Source organism: Cucumis sativus, chromosome 6 (genome assembly GCF_000004075.3).
Source record: "Cucumis sativus cultivar 9930 chromosome 6, Cucumber_9930_V3, whole genome shotgun sequence".
Lineage (NCBI taxonomy): Eukaryota > Viridiplantae > Streptophyta > Magnoliopsida > Cucurbitales > Cucurbitaceae > Cucumis > Cucumis sativus.
The window spans coordinates 28126831-28148010 of NC_026660.2; the positions used below are offsets into that span (position 1 = coordinate 28126831).

The following is a 21180-nucleotide window of genomic DNA, read 5'->3' on the forward strand; positions in this document are numbered from 1 at the left end:
AGATAAAAAGAAGATTATTACTATATATATGAAAATTAAAAACATGTGTTAGGTGATTTTGACGAGGACAACAAATAGATTCAATATTCATGGTTTATATTAAAAATAAAAAACAAAAAGTAATAACTAATAATTGATCATAAATTTAGAGTTAATTAAGGTAATATCGTAGTATAATGATTTGGGCACTTTTGAGTTAAAGAGAATGAATATTAAATTGATCATGTGATAGGTAAGGGGAAAAAACAAATTAAACACAAACTATATATAAATATATTTCTTAGAATTAAGGAAATAAAAAGAAAAGATATGAATTTAGAATATTAAATTAAGAATAGAAATGGAGGGGGAGCGTAGTGCATTGGTGTTGTCACCCACTTGAATGACAACCTAATATTGGATGTAGAGAGCACTCACCAATTTCAATTTAATTAATTTTAATCTCATCACTATCTATTTCAAAATTGCTTATTATTTTCATACCTCGATTTAACCACATTAGCTATATAAAATCTCATCGCTATCCATTTCAATCAAACAGAGTATACTTATTTTGGAGTTTCTTGAATTCTATTTTATATACTCACAATTGTTTAATTTTTAATATTTACATTTAATTTTTTTTTTTATTAATTATAGAGCATAGAATTTTTAAATTAAAAATTAACTATTCTTTTTGTTTGGAAGTTCTTATGAATTAAAAAAAAATTAAATATTTATAAAATATAGTAAAATATTTTATAAATTTTCATTCACAATAACATGTGTTGTTTTGGCTGGAAATGGACCATTTAGTATATTTATTATTTTATGATACATGTGAATTTTATTTTATATTATTGATTTTTCCCTCTTCTTTTAAAGCGTGCAGTGACTTTCTATGATTGATAAAATTATATATATTTATGAGTATTGTGTATATATAAATAGGAGGAAGGAAATTGCATTGTTTTGTCCCAAAGATCTAATTTAAACTTAAGAGAGGAAAATGAAGCTTTATTCATTATTAAGTTTGTTAATTTTGGGTGTGTTATGGAGATCAGTGGGTGTAGCTTCAAGTTCAAGTGATGTAGGAAGGCTCATTAATGTCACTACATTCAATGCAATGTTCAAATATCAAAAGGATCCACAATGTTCAAGCCAAGGGTTCTATAGTTACCAAGCTTTTTTAGCCGCGGCTCGTTCCTTTGGTAAGTTAGGATTTGCCACCACTGGAAAACTTGCTACTCGAAAGAGGGAGTTGCTCGCTTTCCTCGCTCAAACTTCTCATCAAACCACCGGTTAGTAGCACTCACTTAATACTTTTTATATTGTTATAATTATCAGTGATCTAATATGATATTAATCGAAAATGGGGACGTCTCTTTCCATCAGTACTTACAAGAATGTATGAGTAATGAGTATGTATAACTTCATGTTATTATCTTATAGAAATCACCACAAACTCCACTCATCCATTTAAGATTTTGAGTTAATCTACTATTTTAATTACAATGCTCGCTAATCATTAAAAGCATACATATTTCTGAATTCGTATTCTGCATACTATATATAGTAGACTGATACATTGCAGTGACAATATTGAATAAAATAATTGTTTTTATATAGAAATCTGTGGTAACAGTCAATAAGGTATTGTGATTTGTTCATGTAATATGTGTAGGAGGATGGCTAACTGCACCAGATGGTCCACTTTTTTGGGGATATTGCCACATAAGAGAAACCACTGAAGATTCCTATTGCAAAGCTGATCCTAAATGGCCTTGTGCTAAAGGCCAAAAATATTATGGTCGTGGACCAATGCAACTCCAAGGGTAAGTTAAATAATTAAGTAAGTACAGTACTCACAAATTTAATCTCTCCCTCCTTAATTAATTACAACTTTGATTTACAATATATATGAATCAAGAGAGATCGGTTGTGTTTAGAAATTAACGTAACCTTTGGTACGTATTTATTTTGCTTTGTTTTCTTCTTAAATTTAATTAATTAGTAACCAGAACTATGGGCAAGCCGGGAAAGCGTTAGGATTGGATTTGCTGAAGAACCCAGATTTAGTAGCTAAAGACCCAGTTGTATCGTTCAAGACAGCGATTTGGTTTTGGATGACACCACAAGGAATTAAACCATCATGTCATGATGTTATGGTGGGCAAATGGAAACCCACAGAAGCTGACAAAGCTGCTAAAAGAGTCCCTGGTTACGGTGTTGTCAGCAACATCATTGGAGGGCGAGAATGTGGGAGTGGTGCTAATACTGATGTTGCTGATAGATTTGGATTTTATGTAAGGTACTGCAAAATGTTGGGAGTCAATCCAGGAAAACACTTGGATTGCTTTTTTCAAGAACCTTTCACTCGAATGTAATGCCAACCTTCTTTTGTTTCAAAATCTAAAAGGCTTGTAATAACATGGAATGGAATAAAAGCTGGCTGAAAATGAGATGAGATCCAGAGAGAATTCTTAATCCTTAACAAATATTTGATATCATTTGAACTAAACTCGTTTTTTTTTTCATGATTCGGATTTGATTTTTTAATACACGGATAACAATGAAGCATTTTCAAATTATACAGCAAAATAAAAGCAAAGTCAAGAGAACAATTAAACTAAGAAATAGCAAAAGAAAAAAAAGGTAATACAGAATAGAATTCAAAGCGTAAAAGAAAGGATACTTGAATTCCACTTAACATTCCAGACTGAAAAGGGGTGATAAAATAAAACGCCAAAAGCTTAAAATTGTATCAAAATTAGAACACTTGTTCATCAGAAAACAAAAAAGGAAGAGAACAAAAGGATCAAACCCAGATGAGGGAAGAGTCTAATGAGTTCACAACAAATTTATCTTGGTCGTACTCTGCAAGTGGGTCCTCTGCAAATTTCCACCACATCCCAAAAAACGTCAAAGACCTAATTGGTCACAAAAGGCAAGGGAAGAAGAGGAGTGAAAGTGAGTTTTGATCTGGTTTTCGTTCAACAAGGGATGCGTGAAGCGTGTTAGGGGCTACGTTTTCCAAGGGATCCTTGCGTTTTCTTCTTTTAGTTTTTTAATATTACGTTCTTAAAAAATTATATGGATAAAACCATATCTATACGTTGTACAAATGTGTGTTTGAGTTCTTATATACCACTAATGCATATTGGTCACATTTTGGACCTAACACAATATGATATATTTAATGATCATAAAAATAAATTTTGAATTTTCTTATTATATATGCAAGAACAAGAACTTAGTTAAATAATGAGCATACACCCACACCCAAAGTACTTTTGAAAGGCTTGAAAATATCTAAAATGGACATCAAGTGCATTACGAGGACAATATATATATATATATATAATTTGAATAAGAGAAAATATCTTAGTTCCTAAAAACTTTGTTTATTAATATATATGATAGGGTTGGATTGATATCTTTTTCCTTTTTTTTGATGAGGTGTTAGCTCAATTTGGTGGATGACTTTGACTATAATATGTGTATCTATCTTATAGTGCTAGAAATCCAAACAAAACCAATATAGGTGACTGTCTTATAAGAATCCATTGGATGTAGATTCATTAATTTACTTTTGTGCTAATAATCATCACATTGTAAAATCGATTTCGATGGTTAATTAATTTGGACAGATGAACGATTTAAAATGTAATATATTAAAAAGGGTTTTTAACCTAAACTAAACTTAGTGTGAGAAATTAAAATCTGTAATTTAACTTAATATTAATATATTGTGGTGAATGGCGCAACAATTTAGGTAAATGATCTCACAGCACCCACCACATAAATATCTATAACAATGGGGAATATGATATGATTTTATTGTGGAAAATTTATGCCAAAGCTTTGTTATATAAATGATGGGAAGTTTTCATTTTCCATACAAGATCGATGGAGCTTAAAAGAATGAAGAATAATGTTTATGCAATCATTTTCTTATCTAATTTTGCTTTGTTATTGTTTGGAGGGTCTGCTGAGCAATGCGGGTGGCAGGCCGGGGGCGCTGTTTGCCCCAACGGGCTGTGTTGCAGCCAATATGGGTGGTGCGGCACCGTCAAAGCCTACTGTGCGGAGGGCTGCCAAAGCCAATGTCGTCGTCGTTCAAACCCGACTCCTATCCGTGGTGGTGGTGGAGGCTACATTGGTGGGCTAATCAGCGAGGACACTTTCAACCAAATGTTTAAGCATAGAAATGAACCAGACTGTCAAAACAATGGAATCTATAACTACCGTGCTTTTCTTAATGCTGCTCAATCCTTTAATGGCTTTGCTACAACGGGAGATGAGTCCACTCGTAAAAGGGAGCTGGCGGCTTTCTTCGGCCAAACCTCTAAGGAAACTACAGGTTATTAGTTTAGGGGTTTTGCTTTTCTTGTAAAGCTCACTTGTTAATAATAAGTGTAATTAAAAGTTTATGGTTTATTGTATAGGAGGATGGGAAACCGCACCCGATGGTCCATATGCATGGGGATATTGTTTCGCAAGACAAATAGATCGGAGTAGTTACTGCTCACCTAGCTGGGACTGGCCTTGCGCTCCTAACCAACAATATTACGGACGTGGACCTATGCAAATCTCTTAGTAATTCTTATATTTCATATTCCTTCCTTTTTTAAAAAAAAGTATTTTCAATAGTCTTCATTTGGTTGATGGTACAATAAACTAAACTATACTTTATTTGCTTCATGTCTGTATAGATAGGTTTTAGCTTAATGGGTTCATTTTCTTGGTGTAGGTTGGGTAGAGTCATTATTAATCCAACCTTATGTGAAACAGGGTAGCTTTTTTTTATAGAACATAGCTCATTGAGTCATTGTAATTTTAAAGTTTTAGTGATATGAAAATAATTTTGAATTGTGAAATTGAAATTTCTAAAACCTCGATATGACTTTTAAAAATATTGGTAGGAAGTGTATAACGGTATTTAGAGACGGAACGGTTTTCATAGGTTTAATTTTCAAAAATCAAAATCATTTTTGTTTTTTTTGTTTTTTTGTTTTTAATTTTGGTGGTTTTTTATTTTTCAAAAAATAAAATTTTTCATTTTTCATCAAACTTCAAATAGAAAATGAAGTTGATATTTTGTTTTTCTATTATTTTTTAAAAAAAACAGTAATGATGAAAAATATTAATCAATTTTTTACTCATAATACAGTTTAGTTTTTAAATATATTGGTAAGGAAGTGGATTAGGATAAAACAAAAGAAACTCATAGGTTGAAATAATTGATAACTATAGTTAGATTATTAATATCTTTATGTTGCTTTGATTTAATTATTAGCAATTACAACTACGGACAAGCTGGTCGAGCTTTGGGGTTGGATTTACTAAACAATCCAGATTTGGTAGCCACTGATGCAGAGGTAGCATTCAAGACAGCCATTTGGTTTTGGATGACACCACAAGGAAACAAACCATCATCTCACGATGTTATTACCGGTCGATGGCAGCCATCAGACTCCGATAGAGATTCGGGAAGATACCCTGGTTACGGTGTCATTACCAACATCATTAATGGTGGAGTCGAATGTGGAGGTGGTTATAATGATGCAGTGAACGGTAGAATTGAATTTTACAAAAGGTACTGTGACATGTTAGGTGTTAGCTATGGAGACAACTTGGACTGCTACCATCAAAGGTCTTTTGCTTAAACCTTGATAACAAAGTATTAGCAGAGATATATGTGAGAAAAACCATAACATCAAAGTATGATCGCAGAAATATGTGATGTAATGTCCGTAACTTTGGAATAAATTGTTGTTTTTCTCACCTTAATAAAGGCATGCCTATTTATGTGTGTGTGTGTGTGTTTGATTTCTATATTTGAACAAGAACTATTATCACAAAGTAACTCTCAATAGTTTAGTCTAAACAATCATAATTGGTTTGTACTGTGTAATAGATAATTTGGAATCTCTTTTCTCCAAATTAGTTCAAGAAAGGCTTCCCATAGCCTTAGCTCTTTCCCTCAATATGAACTTTTGAACCTTTCCTGTTGAAGTCTTTGGCAAATCTTGAAATACTATCGTTCGAGGCGCCATGTAATGCGGCAAACGATCTCGACAGTAATCGATAAGTTGTTGGGCAGTGACGGTGTTGCATCCTTCCTTCAATACAACAAATGCACAAGGTGTCTCTCCCCAATGATCATCAGGGCGGGCTACAACGGCAGCCTCTAGAACTGATGGATGACTGAACAAAATAGTTTCGACCTCGACTGTGCTTATATTCTCCCCACCTGAGATGATGACGTCCTTCAGGCGATCCTTTACTTCGATATAATGATCAGGGTGTTTCACTGCAGCATCTCCACTGTGAAACCACCCTCCCATGAAAGCTTCCTCTGTTGCTTTTTGGTTTTTGAAGTATCCACTCATCACAGTATTCCCTCTAAACATTATCTCTCCCATTGTTTTCCCATCAGTCGGAACGCTAGCCATCGTCTTGGGATCTCTTACATCCACCTCCTGCAGACCAACATGATGGATGCCTTGACGAGCTCGAATCCTTGATTTTTCATCAGAAGGAAGATCATCCCACATTGGCTTCCATGTGCAATATGTCCCAGGACCATATGTCTCAGTTAGACCATACAAGTGACAGATTCGGAATCCCATCTCTTCCATCTCAGCAAGTACCTGTGGCGGAGGTGGCGAACCGCCTGTCAAGACATCCACCTTGTTTGGAAGTAGCCTGCGATCACTCACGGGAGAGTTCGCAATCATGTTCAAGACAGTGGGTGCAGCAGCCATGTGTGTGGCATTGTGCAAAGCTATTTTCTCAAATATTGCCTTAGGTGAGACTTTTCTGAGACAAAGATTTGTACCACCTTGAGCTGCAACTCCCCAAGTAAGGCACCATCCATTGCAATGAAACATAGGACAAGTCCAAAGGTAAACCGGCATCGATCCCATTCCACCGAGCAGAACTGTTGCCAAGGAATTGAGATAGGCACCTCTATGACTATATACAACCCCTTTAGGCATAGATGTAGTGCCAGAAGTGTAGTTTATACTAATTGGATCCCATTCGCTTTTCGGTCTTCGGACCTCAAATTCACAACTCCCAGATGCAATCAGACTTTCATATTCATAAACATTAGAAGATATCGAAGCTGGAGATGAACCATGCTCAGAATCAAGAATCAAAACTAGTTTAGGTGGTTCTGAATCTCCTTGTTCAAGTAGCCGGATTGCCTCGCAAGCAACTTCAAACAACTGATGATCTACAAAAATGATCTTAGCTTCTGAATGTCTCAGCAAGACTGACACCATAGATGAATCGTGGCGACTATTCAAAGTACAAAGAACAGCACCAGCCATGGGAACAGCAAAGTGGAGCTCATACATGGCAGGGACATTAGGAGCCAGAGTTGCAACCTGTTCAACACAAGTTCAAACTTGCAATTTCCAGCAAGAAATCTCATAGCCACAACAGAATCAAAGAGCATACCATTAAAGAAAACTGAATTACTATTTCTCACATAACTTATTGATAAAAAAAAACTTAAAGCTGATATGTAAAAAAAAAATTAATATTATATCATCTAACACCATCTATTGCCCACCTGCTCTAATAACATCTTAAATGGTCCCAGTAGCTCAAGCTCATCCACCACTATTTAAACCCAAAAATTAGCATAGAACAATCTTTGAATTTGGCCACAAAATCCAGGAGAATGTTGATTTCAATTCCTACCCACTATTCAGTATCTACTCAAAAAAAAAAAAACATTAATCCATTCTGCAACAATCAACCAACATACATATTGAATCAGAATATGACAATCAAAAACACCAAACAAAATGTGAAGAAACCCAACTGAATCACTACATCAACAATGCAAATTAGAGCAACTCACCACTTGACCAGAGGAAATCCCAAGCTGGGTCATCGCAGAAGCCAATTTGAGACACCGATTATAGGTTTCTTCCCAAGTAAACGACATAGAACCGTACACAATCGAAGTTGTGTCTCTGTAAGCTTTAGCCGTTCGTTCCAAAAAGCTTATCGGAGACAGAGGAACATCGTTTGCAGGGCATCGAACCAAACCCGTCATCGATTTCCAAGATTCAGGCAAATCAGAGAAACCACGACGGTTCGAAGGGAAATTCCAAGTCCAAAGCGCTCTGTTCAAGCTCACAACTGAACGGAACAAGTGGTTGTGAAGAAACCGATTCATTGTTGCGATTGTGAAGAAGTTGAAAGAAATCTACAACTCCCCTTTTGGGTTTTTCTTTGATCCGTGCGAAGTTTTCCAATGGGATTTTAGAGAATCTTCATCTGGGTTCTTGAGAAGAGACGAAACAGCCAATTTGAGAAATGGGTATTGGGATGGCGGTAGATTGAAGCACATGGGCACTTTCAAAATATGATCCTTCTGAGTATGAGAAATATATTTGGATCAAATCTACTTTTCTTTACTTTATCCATCTTTGGATAAAACTCACTATCATTGCCTTTTTCGTTCATTTCATCGTTAAACCAAAAACTTTAGCACATCAGTCATTACGTAATGGATCAACCTCAACATTCCACCTCATAATCTACTTTTTTTTTACTTTATACTTTTAAAACACACAAACTCAAATGTATTTAGGACTAAAAAAGGTAATTTAATCTTTTCCCTCTTCATCGATTGTATTCATCTCAATTAGTTTAATTATGCTTAGATTAGTCTTGTTTTGATGAGTTGTAATTTTAAATTTCCTTACACGATTGTCTTAAATTTATATGTAAATTAGTCAAATGTATAAATATATTTGTTATATTTGATTAAAGCATACAAAATGTGAAAAAATGAAATACTTATAATTTAGATGTTTTGATCCATCAAATTTACCTATGAAGTTGATATTTTGTCGGTATCTTTTTTTTGTAAAGTTGACCATTAACATTTACATGTGAATGTTTTTAGATTAATTAATCTAAAGTTTAAATATAGAGAGGGTTGATCAAGATTCAAGACCAAGTAATTTGAATTTAAAAACAGCTCATATATAGATTTGATATCAAAATAATTATATTTTAATTTTTCGGATAAGAAATGAACTTAAAAGACCAAAAAAACAAAATATGGTGATGGGTTTGATTTGATTTTTAGTATAAAATTGGACATTGTGATTTATATTTCATAAAATTGATTTTTTATAGGAAAAATAATTAAAATCGAATCGAACTAAAGGTATTGTAACTTTATATTGTACATATTTTTTACGATGATTCATGGAGATTTATATATATATATATATATATAAGATATTGAATTAATGTTGTGTGGAATGTAATCAAGCCTCTAACCTCAAATTAATGATCAATCTATAAGTAAATTAAGTTGTGTTCATATTAATCCTTCTAAAAAAATATTTCACTCATTGATATTGATTTGTGACGTGTTTTTGGATGAAATCGTTTGGATTGAGAGTATAGAAATGGGAAAGAAACGGTTGTTTATACCCTCTTTATATTCAAGATATTTGATCATTCATTTTTTTACTATTTTATCTTTAAACTTTTAATTTAAAAAGTTTTCCAATTCTATCTCTTTAGCAAATTCATGTTCTAAGTATTGTTTAAAAAAGGTTGTTAGAACTAAACATTTATTACAACCAAGAATATGAAATTCATAAAATGTTTAGAGAAAACTTCATTATAACATTTTTTTTATTGAGATCTGAATTTTAGCAAAATTATTTAGTGTCTATGTACAAAACTTGTTGATTAGCGAGTGAATTAACGAAAATTAAGCAATTGGAAGAAATTAATAGTTTAAAATCCAAATTGATGCAACCTAATTAGGGTCGAATATGAAGTTTTCTTTTTTAGATCTGACTGATAGTTTGATTTTTACGATTTAACCAACATAAGTGTAACATTTGTGTCCAAATAAATAGATAATGGACCCCTTTGATTTCATATTATATATAATCTTCAGATATCATTACCCAAATGTAAAAGAAAAAAACAGAAAAATCTGAACTCAGAGGATGTCAATCACCATAAACCTCAATTTTTTGTTATATGATGATTGATGATGAAAGGAGAAACAACCAAATACAAGTGAAGTAAAAATTGCTTTCTTCAGATTTTTGCAAATCTAATACAGCACAAATTTGTTGTCTTGAATTGAGATTATTGAAACAAGAAACGCATTCCCAACTCTGGCATCTTGGGAAAACTTAGAACAAAAAATATAAATATAATTCAAAGACAAAGGCAAATTTGGTGGAACTTTGACCCACCCAAAAATCGTAAGAAAAACTGTTTATGAATGGTGGGATAAGTTATTCTCCCTTAGTTGATCTCAATCTAAAGAAGCTATGACTGCATCAATGACCTCCTGTGTCGTGCTCTGTCCACCGAGGTCCTTGGTTCGGTACTTGCCTTCAAATATCACCTTCTTGACTGCTGTTTCCAATCGATCAGCAAAAGAAGGAAACTGAAGATGTCTAAGCATCATGGCGGATGATAAGAGCAGCGCCACAGGGTTTGCTTTCTTTTGTTCCACAAGCCTTTCATTCCCCACATTTCCTGCTGAAGCTCCTTGCTCAAAAACAGCGTGATCAGCACCAACATTGCCTGAGTAAAGGGAACTTCGGTTAGACCTTGAGAAACAATCCAGCAACAGTTTATTTATTAACTCATATGAACAAAAAGTTAGTGACTCCGAGCTCGGGGAAAAGGAATTTCAACAATTTGAGCTTAACGTTGTGCACTAATTGCTTACAGCCGTAGCATTCTCCATATAGTTAATTTTCAAGACATGTGGTTCTACACTTCATAAATTTCAAATTATTGCCTTGATAACATTCCCAATTACGCATCAAGGAAATAAAACAATTTTCCCCTCCGTCCATCTTACTAAATTTGTCGACAAACAAGATGTTAAAAGTAAAGGCAAGTCCGACTCAAAAATTTGTTAGTTGGTGCTTTAAGATGCTACATGCTGTCACTGGCTGGGATTGAAATGTTAAAACATATTCTTTGAATCTGAAATATTTGAGCATACCTCCCGGCATAACCCCTGTTCCACCGGCAATACCAGCAGCTGTGTTTGCTACAAGATTTCCATAAAGATTGGGTGTCACCTGAAAAAGAATATCCAGTCATAATCAGATATCTACTTTCACATATGAAATATTCAAAATGTAATTTTTCTTTGAAAGGATGTATCGCTATCAACCAAGTGAAATTTGTAACCCACAGACAGAGTACAAATAGAGGGGAAATTATTTCGATTTCCACCCCTACCTCAGTTATTTAAGATAACTAATATAAAAATATAAAGATTTAGAAGTTCTCTTTACCCCCCCCCCCCCCCCCCCCCCCCCCGAGAAGAAGAAGAAACTCACTACTTATATGCAAAGAATATTTAACCAAAGGGTCGAATGGCCAAAAGGACATGCACTAAAATGATCTAAATTTAAAAAGAAGAGAAAATAATAGAAAAGATGGAAGATCCTGTTGAGCACGTGCAAAGGACACCTCTAACTTCCTAGAAAGACCTCAGCAATCTGTAACATAGATCAATCTCAGTGGATGCTGCAACATGACTGAGTTTAGGAAATACATCATAGAGTGCTCAAATTTGACATCAGTTACTTTTGGTTCTAATCCTAGATATAAGCAAACAAAAAAAAAACTGATTGTTTGTATGGGGTTCATTCTTCCAAATTCCCTAAGGCATATCTCAATCCTCCAATTTTAAAAATTGGATTCATAGGATGAAAGTCTCACACAGAGGCATGTATTAAGACCTTCATATGTCAATTGATTGTATAAGTGCATACCATAACATCAAATTGCTCAGGCTTTGATACAAGTTGCATGCAGCAGTTGTCGACAATAACTTCATTGTACTTTATTCCAGGATACTTTGTGGCAACCTCTCGACAAGATTCTAGAAACAGACCATCTGCAAGCTTCATGATATTTGCTTTGTGCACAGCTGTAACTTTCTTTCTGTTGTTCAGGTAAGCATACTCAAAAGCATATTTAGCAATGCGCTCAGAACAAAACTTTGTAATCACCTGGCAAAAGAGTGAGTATGAGAGACAAAGATACTAGGAAAAGGAGAGAAAACCTTATCATGTGTTGAAGGTTAAAATTCTAAAACACCTTATCCTATTGAAATACTAAGCCACAGTATTGGTACGAAAAATATACTTATAACTAGTTAAATCATAAAAGTGAGATGCCTACAGCAGAGAGGGGTCTAACATAACTACTCTTCTCAGAACTCACAAAAACCGCTCAGGACCATTTTAAAGGAACTCTTGTAAGGAGGAAAAAAGAAAACCCTGAGAATTGCATGGTATCTACCAATCTCCACAAACTCTGAGTTTTCAGAAATGTAGATAGCCAAACCTAAAGACTGTCCTAAACATCAACGTCCTGGCCTTTTTTTTGTTTAAGAAAATAAGCTTATAAGAACTACATCAACCTAACTATGCTTTTGGCTTTTTTTTTACTGATGTTAAAAAAAAAAATTATAACCTAATCCAAAACGTAAAACCAAAAACCATAGTTTAAAAAAGATGTTTCTGTTTTGAAATTTAGCCAAGAATATGAATGTGTTTTCAAGGAGGGCGACAACAACACAGGAGAAACTGCACTGAAGGAGCATACTTTCTGTAAACAGAAATCTGAAACTCTTATCGGACAGGCATAAACAAGCGCAGTCACTTAAAATAACCACATCATGCTCGTTAACCAATACTTGCCACGTTATGAAACATGATTACAAAGCAATGAGAGCCCTTCGCATTTCCCATATATGTACTGTAACAAATTCAAAGAATGAAGAAAAGTTGGGTAAAGATAACGCAAATCTAAATCGTAAGCTTACAATCTACAGTAAATCATCGTCCAAACATGCACCTGAAACGTATATATATTGATAGAATCACAGGCATCATTCATGAAAAACAGAACGAAAAAAAGGACTACAGGAGCTTCCAATAGTCAACATGTTAACTCAATTAAGAGAAAACCCCATGGATCGAACTGAAATAAAAAGCAGGGCGTGTAAGGAAAGTAGTACCTTAAGACTTTCCACGACGCCAGGAACGACCTCGTGCTCCAACCCAGAGTACTCACCCTCTGTATTCTCCCTAATCACAACAATATCAACATTCTCATGCCTGGTAGGAAGCCCAGGAAGATTAAAACAATTCACAAGCGACGCATAAAGATCAAGCTCTTTCCTCAATTGCACATTCAACGAACTCACACCACCACCAACAGGTGTCACCAATCCTCCCTTCAAACACACTTTGTTTTTCTTAATCGAGTCAATTACTTCTTGAGGCACCTTCTTCATATCCCCATGAATCTCAAACTTCTCGAAATACACAGGAGCGTGCATCGCATCCATGACTTGCTCCACGGCGCCAGTAACCAAGGGGCCAATTCCATCTCCGGGAATCAAGGTAACGGCTCGGGGTGCACCATCTCCAGGTCGGGGCATGTAAGTGACGGATCGACTTTGAGCGTCGATTGAGGATTTGAAACATGAGGACAAAAGCGCAGGATTCTCGGAAGAGGAGGATTTAGAGAGAAGCTGCTTGAGGATCGGTAAGGATCTTCGAGCCATCGCTGGAAAAGGGTCTTTGGGAGCTAGAGCTGGCTGGTTAGGGTTCCGGTGGTGTAACGGCGGTTCACGTCTAACAATTGAGATCGATCATTAGGGAGTCGCCGGAGTTGGTAAAGTCTAAGGAGAGAAAATAAAATTCAGCGTTAGACAGCGGAAAGAAAAGCAAGGAAACGGAGAGCTCTTATCCAGTGCGATCAATTTCATTACATTTACGTGAAACTCATATTCCTCTCCAATCGTTGTGTGCTAAATGTCGGTGTTGGTCGAACCATATCTTTGATTACAACTGCATCTACTGCAGCGGATAATTTTCTTTTATTTTTCTTTTTTAGCTCAACGCTATAATTTAGGATTTATTTTCTCATTTATTCCTTTAGTGATTAAATTGTGTTTGTCAATTTCGTTTTCTTTTTCTTTAAAATGTTTTTTTTATCGGAAACCCTTTTTTAAATATAATTATAACTTGAACCATTTAAAATTCTTTTGAGAAAAATGAAATATTATTTAACTATTTTAATTTAAATATCTTTTTTAAAAATATTCATCCACGTTAAATCTATATTTCTATCCATATTTTAAAAAAGTACTGATATCTAATATATTTCACAATCTATGGTACACGATTATATATTTACCGAAAGTAATATTTGGATATGGTGTCGCCACTCGCTAGTAGCCCGTAGCTTATAACATGAAAATAAAATTATAACTCTTTTCTTTTTTGTAATAAAAAGTAATTTCTTTTGCCATATAGTATGATTTAAGTGAGCTACGTAGAAATGTGGTGTCACCACCCATCCCTTGGACTATTGGATCTAGAGTTTGGTTGGGCACAATAATTCCTACCCATCCCATTAAAACTACTGGGCCTAACTTTTTGTCCGGCCCAATAATTATTTCTTTCAGTTTTTACTTTTGGACCCATCTAGTTAGGTCTAATTTTATCCTTAACTACTCGTTTTCACCCGAATTTATTCCAATTTTGAACTGGTATGGTTTAAGGAAAGCGAGTATGAATCAATAAATTGGAACTATTTATAAAATATAACAAAATTTTATATTCGATCAGTGATAGACATTGACGAACACTCGGTATCTATATTGATAGAGTCTTGAATCTTATTACAAGTTTAAAAAGAATTTAATTCATTTTGTTATGTTTAAAAATCGTTTTAAGTATATATTTACGGGTTGAAATCATACTCATTGAAAAAGAGAAAGTGGCACACTAGTTGTTGAAGGTTTAGTATAAATTATTGTTTTAAGAAGATGAAATAATATTTTTTGTGATTAGGTGGATGAAATTCATACTCATTCATTTTTAATTTCAAACCGTTTAAGAAATATTTTAATTGGTTGGTTGAGTGACCAGTGTGCAATATATAATTTACAAGAGTTTGATCACTAGATATAACTAATAAGTATAGATTAATATATTGAAGTTAGTAAGTTTGTGTTTGGAGTGTAGAATTGTAAATTTGAGTTTCTCCACAATTGTGAAAAGTAGATTTAGAAAATAAGATAAAGTTACTTAACAAATGTAAAAAACTGAATTTCTCGGTAGACACTAAATATAAAAAGCAGAGTTAATCGATAACCATGCATGATTAATAGTATTTATTATCAAAATCGAATTGTATACAAAAATTTAAGAAGTAAGTTGGCGGGCCAAACGAAACTTGAAATATTAAAAAAAATGAAGCTTAGACTCCCATAAGTACAATAAATTTATAAAATAACATAACCCGTTTAACCGTTTGCTATATAAAAAAGCAATTATTGTTGTATTTGTAAACAAACTAACTTGTTTTGTCACGTTCGAACACAATATTTTATCTTCTCTGAAAATATTGAATAAAATTGACAAAAAAAAAACACTTAGAAATAAATAATTAATTGTGTATTTAGTTTAAATTTTGAAACAAGTTATTTTAGACCACAACAATTCGAAGAATCAAATAACCCTTTTGAAACATCTTTACCGTTCAATTTAAACTATTACGTTGTAAAAATAATTAAACAAAATTAATTTTTTTAAAAAAATAGTTTTTCTCTAATCAATCCAAACGAATCTTAAAAACTAACCAAATAGAGATAAGGTCGACCCTAAACCGACGAGAACGCCACATATATTTAGAATAATATATATGTATTATTTTTGGAGGAAGGCAAAGTTAGATTTTGCATACAATTGTTTCTCATCCTCTCTACATAAAAAAAGAAAAAGAAATGAGTGGTCACTGTGACACCAAAATAATCTCAAAAGAAGAAAGAAAAAGCAATGGATTGAGATGTTTCTAGCCATCAATTTGGTCACATTCAACTTTCAATTATTAGAGTTTATAAAATTTAAAGGGCAAACTTAACATTTTTTATTTATTTACTTTTGTTTCCTATATGAGTTCTTCATGAGAAACTTAAACTAAAATCGTTAAAAATAAAGTGTCAATTTGTGGTACCATATTCTTAATATAATAGCAATGAAGTGTCAAATATGTCTCTTTGTTGCTAGAAAGCAACAAAAATTAAACATATTATTTTTTTCTTCTTATCGATTAATTAACGATTATATCGTTAATTCTTACAACTTTTAAAAGGTTGTATTCTTCTTTATTAAGAATGCAATTCTTTTAACCATGATGTTTTAAAAAATTTTACAAAATAACTTATTCACAACACCAATGGGATCGATTCAAATGCTTTGCAAGATTAGATAGATCAATCATTTAAGAAAAAAAAAATGAATAAAACGTTGTTAGATAGTTATATGTGTATATCGCGTTCGTGGGAATATAAAAGCAACGAATTCTATAAGTCAAAGTAATAAAAAAAATTAAAATATAACGTAGATTTTAGATATATACGTTTCTTTTGTTTGTTTATCTTTCTTTATCGTATAGTATCACATCCGTATATCATGAAATAAACAAAAAAGAGTATATCTATTACTATGCTTCTGTTGACTTGTTGTTGTAACATATTCATAGTTAGCTAAAATATTTTGATTTGTAAAAAAGCAAAAAAAATGTGAAACTCGAACCCTATCATTTTAGAATATGTTGTTGGTAATCCTCGATTCTTAGTAAAAGATGTCAAAAGTTCATCAATCTTTTTATTCTTGTGAACAATTAGTCAACATTACAAAGAATCTAATTGGTTCTCACAAACAAAATTTTCAATTTTAATTTCTTTTTTTTCGTAAATTTTTAATTTAAAGTCGAAAGTATTACTGGCCAATCCTATATTTCGAAAAATTTACACAATCACTAATTATGTTATAATCCATACAATATTTAATTTTAGTTTTAATTGAAAATTTTATCATTTGTTTAATAAATAAAAAATATATTGTTTCTAAAGAAAAAAAAACACATTAGACACAATTTATATATACATATACATATATATAAAAGGCATAGTAGACAAAAATTTGAAATTTCAAGAAAATTTTAGAATTTTTAAAAAATTTTAAACTTGTATATTAACTAAAGAGATTAAGAAAAGGTTAAAAAAATCATATTTCACAATAATATCTCTAATAATTAAGGTATTTTCATTTCTCAAAAAGAAAAAAATAATAATAGTATTTTCAATAGTCTAAATTTGGTTATTTTATTTTCAATAAATTTTAAATTTAGTAAAATTTATTTTCAAATTTAGTTAAATAATAACGTTTGTTAATTTTTATGCAAGGAAAAAAATATATGTTTTAATATTCTTAATTGACATACAACTAAAGAATAAATTTTATTGGAAAAGTAAAAAAAATAATATAAGAGACTAAATTTCAGTTTTTTAAAAGATAAAAACTTAGGTTATTGTTAAATTTGATATCTATAAATAGAAAAAAATTATAATTAGAATTTAGTTCTAATAACTTTATAAAGTTATAATAAATAGTTGAATGAACTAATTTTATCAAAGTATAGAAAGAATTAAATTATAACTTACTTAAACTTACCATTTAAGATTAAAATGAAGATTTAGAGAAGTAGAGTTGAATTAACAAAATGATGATGATGATGATGATGATATATTTGAGAAAAGAAAAAAAAAAAGGTGTGGAGATGAAACGAAGCGATAAGAGGAGGAACATTTATATTCACTTTCCGCAATAGCAATAAACGAGGAGCTCGATCACAACGCCGCATGGGCGCAAAGTTTTTCCCCTGCCACTCAGCGCCACCAGTTCCACACACCCGTTTCCATTTTTTCTCCTTTTCTATGTTCTGACACTTCCTTCGATTTGCCCCCTTCACTCGCCCTTCTCCATGGCTTGCCTGAGCGATCACAACTGGCCCGCTTCCCTCTCCAATCAACTCACTGATTGTGTTTCCCGTCGAGGGGAGCAAGAACATGGCGCTGACACTCCCGCTTTTTTCTCTGCGGATTCTATGAAATTTGGTATCGAAAGGGTCTTTCCTGTTTATGCTATGGGATCTTCCAAGCCCTCCGCCTCACTCACCGCCGTTGTTTCTGATTTGGGTGACCCAATTTGGGATGCCGTCAGAGAGGAGGCTAAGTTGGAGGTAATTGCGTTTTCTTTCTAAACACCCTTTTTCTGTTTTTTTTTTTTTTAAATACTGCGTTGAGCTTTTTTGTTAGGCCTGTTTTGAGGTGGGTTTTAATTTCATTGTTTTGAATCATGAAAAAGCTTACGTTATTGGGGGTTGAGTAATTTATTTTTTGTTTAATTTCTGTGGTGGAATCAGAATTCATTTGAGTGACGAAATTTTGTACAGGCAGAAAAGGAGCCAATTTTAAGCAGCTTCTTGTATGCCAGTATCTTGTCACACGATTGTTTGGAGCAAGCATTGAGTTTTGTTCTTGCTAATCGGCTTCAGAATCCCACTCTCTTAGCTACTCAGTTGATGGATATATTTTGTGATGTTATGATGCATGATAGAAGTATTCAACATTCCATTCGCCTAGATCTGCAGGTAAAATCCATTAAAGATCTACGTATTGAGAGTGTTGTAGATATAATTAAACTTTGGTATTGGAGTAAGAGTTGGTGTATTCGAACACAAACTTTAGTGTATTTTACCAATCTGAAACCTCTTAGCCAACTTTCTTTGGCAGGCCTTTAAAAACCGGGATCCTGCTTGTTTGTCTTACAGTTCAGCGCTTCTATATCCTAAGGTAATTGATATTTTCAAATCAAGCGGCTTAGTTTGGTTCACAGAGCTGTTCACCGTCCTTGTTGTTACGTACTTCCTTAAGATATATTTTTGGTAGAGTAAAAATCTTTGTTTGCTTGTTGTTACAACTCTAAACACTTTTGTTTAAACCAGTTTTTTTTATCAGTGAACTGATACTAGAAATCTGCTCTTTGCAGGGCTACCATTCCCTTCAGGTACATAGAGTTGCACATACTTTGTGGAATCGAGGACGTATTGTGTTGGCCTTAGCACTACAAAGTCGAATTAGCGAGGTAGATTGATACTTCTGCATGGCTTGTCTGTGTTGCCTTCTGAGTTACTTTTACTTAATTAGTACGTTTTTCTTTGCAGGTTTTTGGTGTTGACATCCATCCTGGTTAGTTAATCCTCAATCACGAGCCCTCTTAGTTTGACAGATAGAACAAGAGTGATGCTTTGTTAATTAAATCAGTGGGGTACTTTCCTCTGGAATAAAATAATATTGAATGAGGCCGTGAGAAAACGCCTCAGTTTTGTCATCTTACGAGATTATAAAATTTTAGCTAAGAAGCAAAAAATGACTCAGCCTATGAATTGTTAAAGGTTTATGTGTTGACAGTATTGTAGATGTCTCTTTCTAAACAGTTGACTGCTGGGTTCAGTATTACTCTAAAAAAATCATACTATTGATTTCCTGTTCAAAACATGAACATTTTTTTCTTTTTTTTTTCAGCTGCAAAAATTGGAGATGGAATTCTCTTGGATCATGCAACAGGCGTTGTTATTGGTGAAACTGCTGTTGTGGGTAACAGAGTTTCATTGATGCATGTAAGTTCTTTATCTTGTCTTGTTGCCACTAAACTGTCCTCTTTTCCATTTAGGTCTTCTTGAAAATATTGTCTTAAACTCTCCATGACCCTCTTGCCCCATGGCCTATAGACCATAGTTAGTGCAGTATTGCTGTCTGACCTTCAACTGAATCAGCTGTTTATGGGTTCAACTTTCTTAGGGTGTAACTTTGGGGGGCACTGGGAAAGAAGTTGGCGACCGTCATCCAAAAGTGGGTGATGGTGCACTAATTGGAGCCTCTACTACCATACTTGGAAACATTAAAATCGGCAAGGGGGCAGTGGTGGCTGCTGGTTCCCTTGTGTTAAAAGATGTCCCTCCTCACAGGTTTAAATTTTAAAGCATATTCTTTTTCTATGTCAACTTCTTGTGGATGTAATATATTTGAACCACAACCATGATGAATCTTTTTTTTTTTTTTCTTTTTTAATTTTTGTGTTTGTTCATAGTATGGTTGCTGGAATCCCGGCCAAGGTGATTGGGTATGTTGCAGAGCAGGATCCCTCATTGACAATGAAGCATGGTATATTTAGATTTTCTCGAAAAAAACATTCAATATCTTCAGCTTTTACGTTTTAACTCATGCTCTTTTGTCATGCAGATGCTACCAAAGACTTTTTTGAACATGTTGCTGGTAGTACTTGTAGAGATGCTAAAGCCACCGGTTAGCTCCCTATAATCATTATCAATCAATTCATTCTGGATTTGGAATATTATGATAAGTTTACACAATACAAACCATGTGCCAATTTAAAAGTCTCATTTTTTATCTGTGGTCTTGGTTTTCTGCAGGTCAGTGCCCCGAAAGCAAGGATAGTCGGCTCTGAGGGTGTGCTTCTGTTCTTGTTTCAGTAGGCAACGGTTTGTATCTGAAAGATGAAGTTCACGTGGTATTTTTGTTAAAAAAAAAACTGAAGTACACGTGTTATTATTACGAAGCCTTTTCTTTTAGATTAGTATTGACTTGTTAGGTAATAAGATGAATTACAGTCGTTAGGTAATAAGGTGAATTATAGTTGTAGGAGATCTGAGAGGATTATGTTCTGAAAAGTTTGATGAATATTTTTGTATAAATAATCTATTCCTTTTTAAGTAATGTATAAAAGTACTTACAATTGCCCCACAGTTCTCTTCTTTGCAAATTCACACTACTCTGCTAGTTTGCTTATTGGTTTGTATGATTGAGTAACATATTGAAGATCTATCAAGCATGTCTTGCTTGGCAATCCTTCATGAAAAGTGAAAACCAATTTCTCAACTCCAGGCAAAGGCCTAATTGTTTTACGATGGCGAATCCCACTCGCTTGGATTAGTGTAGTGTATCTTTTTAAGCTGAACCGTTATCTCTCCTTCCTGGATGAATTTTGGCTCCACATATGGCTGCACCCACCAACTTTCTGACCAGAGAGAATTGTAAAAGCCGTTGCTGTCATCGAAGTGTAGAGCATCCTCACCAATGTGTTACGTTACCATAGGGAATCAAAGCATAACCAGGTTCCAAGATTCCATTGTTATTTTTTTGGCGATGGGCAGTTCTTGAAATTTGAATCCCTGGGTTGGTCTCACTTGAACATGTGCAAGTAAACAGAGATGAATTTT

General features: G+C 33.6%; 5 protein-coding genes across 6 annotated transcripts; 3 read left to right on the forward strand and 2 right to left on the reverse strand.

The window, feature by feature from the left end:
• Positions 1-941: 941 nt before the first annotated feature.
• Positions 942-2473, forward strand: LOC101215088 (endochitinase). The gene is made up of 3 exons (XM_004134783.3): positions 942-1280; positions 1664-1814; positions 1994-2473. Exons 1-3 carry the CDS (start codon positions 989-991, stop codon positions 2364-2366), a joined length of 816 nt encoding a protein of 271 aa, XP_004134831.1. The 5' UTR covers positions 942-988; the 3' UTR covers positions 2367-2473.
• A 1394-nt stretch (positions 2474-3867) lies between these two features.
• On the forward strand, positions 3868-5772 carry LOC101216853 (probable inactive chitinase-like protein LaCIC). Its single transcript, XM_004134955.3, has 3 exons — positions 3868-4342; positions 4428-4578; positions 5279-5772. The coding sequence occupies exons 1-3, from the start codon at positions 3889-3891 to the stop codon at positions 5646-5648; spliced, it is 975 nt and encodes a 324-aa protein (XP_004135003.3). The 5' UTR covers positions 3868-3888; the 3' UTR covers positions 5649-5772.
• LOC101214852 (probable acyl-activating enzyme 2) lies at positions 5721-8458 on the reverse strand. Of its 2 annotated transcripts, none has more exons than XM_004134782.3 (2): positions 7859-8458; positions 5721-7376 (listed from the first exon to the last, which is right to left on the reverse strand). In XM_004134782.3, exons 1-2 carry the CDS (start codon positions 8177-8179, stop codon positions 5931-5933), a joined length of 1767 nt encoding a protein of 588 aa, XP_004134830.2. In that variant the 5' UTR covers positions 8180-8458; the 3' UTR covers positions 5721-5930. The 2 variants fall into 2 exon arrangements, with proteins under 2 accessions (XP_004134830.2, XP_031743600.1); XM_031887740.1 differs by lacking the exon at positions 7859-8458 and adding an exon at positions 7565-7852.
• A 1593-nt stretch (positions 8459-10051) lies between these two features.
• LOC101214612 (isocitrate dehydrogenase [NAD] regulatory subunit 1, mitochondrial) lies at positions 10052-13831 on the reverse strand. Its single transcript, XM_004134781.3, has 4 exons — positions 13040-13831; positions 11787-12026; positions 11006-11084; positions 10052-10575 (listed from the first exon to the last, which is right to left on the reverse strand). The coding sequence occupies exons 1-4, from the start codon at positions 13589-13591 to the stop codon at positions 10301-10303; spliced, it is 1146 nt and encodes a 381-aa protein (XP_004134829.1). The 5' UTR covers positions 13592-13831; the 3' UTR covers positions 10052-10300.
• Positions 13832-17642: 3811 nt separating this feature from the next.
• On the forward strand, positions 17643-20706 carry LOC101214370 (serine acetyltransferase 2). The gene is made up of 10 exons (XM_004134780.3): positions 17643-18120; positions 18334-18531; positions 18674-18733; positions 18930-19025; positions 19105-19129; positions 19466-19560; positions 19742-19908; positions 20031-20104; positions 20183-20245; positions 20374-20706. The coding sequence occupies exons 1-10, from the start codon at positions 17863-17865 to the stop codon at positions 20406-20408; spliced, it is 1071 nt and encodes a 356-aa protein (XP_004134828.2). The 5' UTR covers positions 17643-17862; the 3' UTR covers positions 20409-20706.
• Positions 20707-21180: the final 474 nt, after the last annotated feature.

Excerpts from the sequence above, each read along its gene's own strand:
- LOC101215088 (XM_004134783.3), top strand. The coding sequence starts at position 989 with ATGAAGCTTTATTCATTATTAAGTTTGTTAATTTTGGGTGTGTTATGG. Across the intron at positions 1,281-1,663 it reads AACTTCTCATCAAACCACCG|GAGGATGGCTAACTGCACCA; the intron begins GTTAGTAGCACT and ends TAATATGTGTAG. Across the intron at positions 1,815-1,993 it reads GGACCAATGCAACTCCAAGG|TAACCAGAACTATGGGCAAG; the intron begins GTAAGTTAAATA and ends TTAATTAATTAG.
- LOC101216853 (XM_004134955.3), top strand. The coding sequence starts at position 3,889 with ATGGAGCTTAAAAGAATGAAGAATAATGTTTATGCAATCATTTTCTTA. Across the intron at positions 4,343-4,427 it reads AACCTCTAAGGAAACTACAG|GAGGATGGGAAACCGCACCC; the intron begins GTTATTAGTTTA and ends TTTATTGTATAG. Across the intron at positions 4,579-5,278 it reads GGACCTATGCAAATCTCTTA|CAATTACAACTACGGACAAG; the intron begins GTAATTCTTATA and ends TTTAATTATTAG.
- LOC101214852 (XM_004134782.3), bottom strand. The coding sequence starts at position 8,179 with ATGAATCGGTTTCTTCACAACCACTTGTTCCGTTCAGTTGTGAGCTTG. Across the intron at positions 7,377-7,858 it reads GGATTTCCTCTGGTCAAGTG|GTTGCAACTCTGGCTCCTAA; the intron begins GTGAGTTGCTCT and ends TGTGTTGAACAG.
- LOC101214612 (XM_004134781.3), bottom strand. The coding sequence starts at position 13,591 with ATGGCTCGAAGATCCTTACCGATCCTCAAGCAGCTTCTCTCTAAATCC. Across the intron at positions 12,027-13,039 it reads GCGTCGTGGAAAGTCTTAAG|GTGATTACAAAGTTTTGTTC; the intron begins GTACTACTTTCC and ends CTCTTTTGCCAG. Across the intron at positions 11,085-11,786 it reads CTGAGCAATTTGATGTTATG|GTGACACCCAATCTTTATGG; the intron begins GTATGCACTTAT and ends ATTCTTTTTCAG.
- LOC101214370 (XM_004134780.3), top strand. The coding sequence starts at position 17,863 with ATGGCTTGCCTGAGCGATCACAACTGGCCCGCTTCCCTCTCCAATCAA. Across the intron at positions 18,121-18,333 it reads GAGAGGAGGCTAAGTTGGAG|GCAGAAAAGGAGCCAATTTT; the intron begins GTAATTGCGTTT and ends AATTTTGTACAG. Across the intron at positions 19,026-19,104 it reads TACAAAGTCGAATTAGCGAG|GTTTTTGGTGTTGACATCCA; the intron begins GTAGATTGATAC and ends TTTTCTTTGCAG.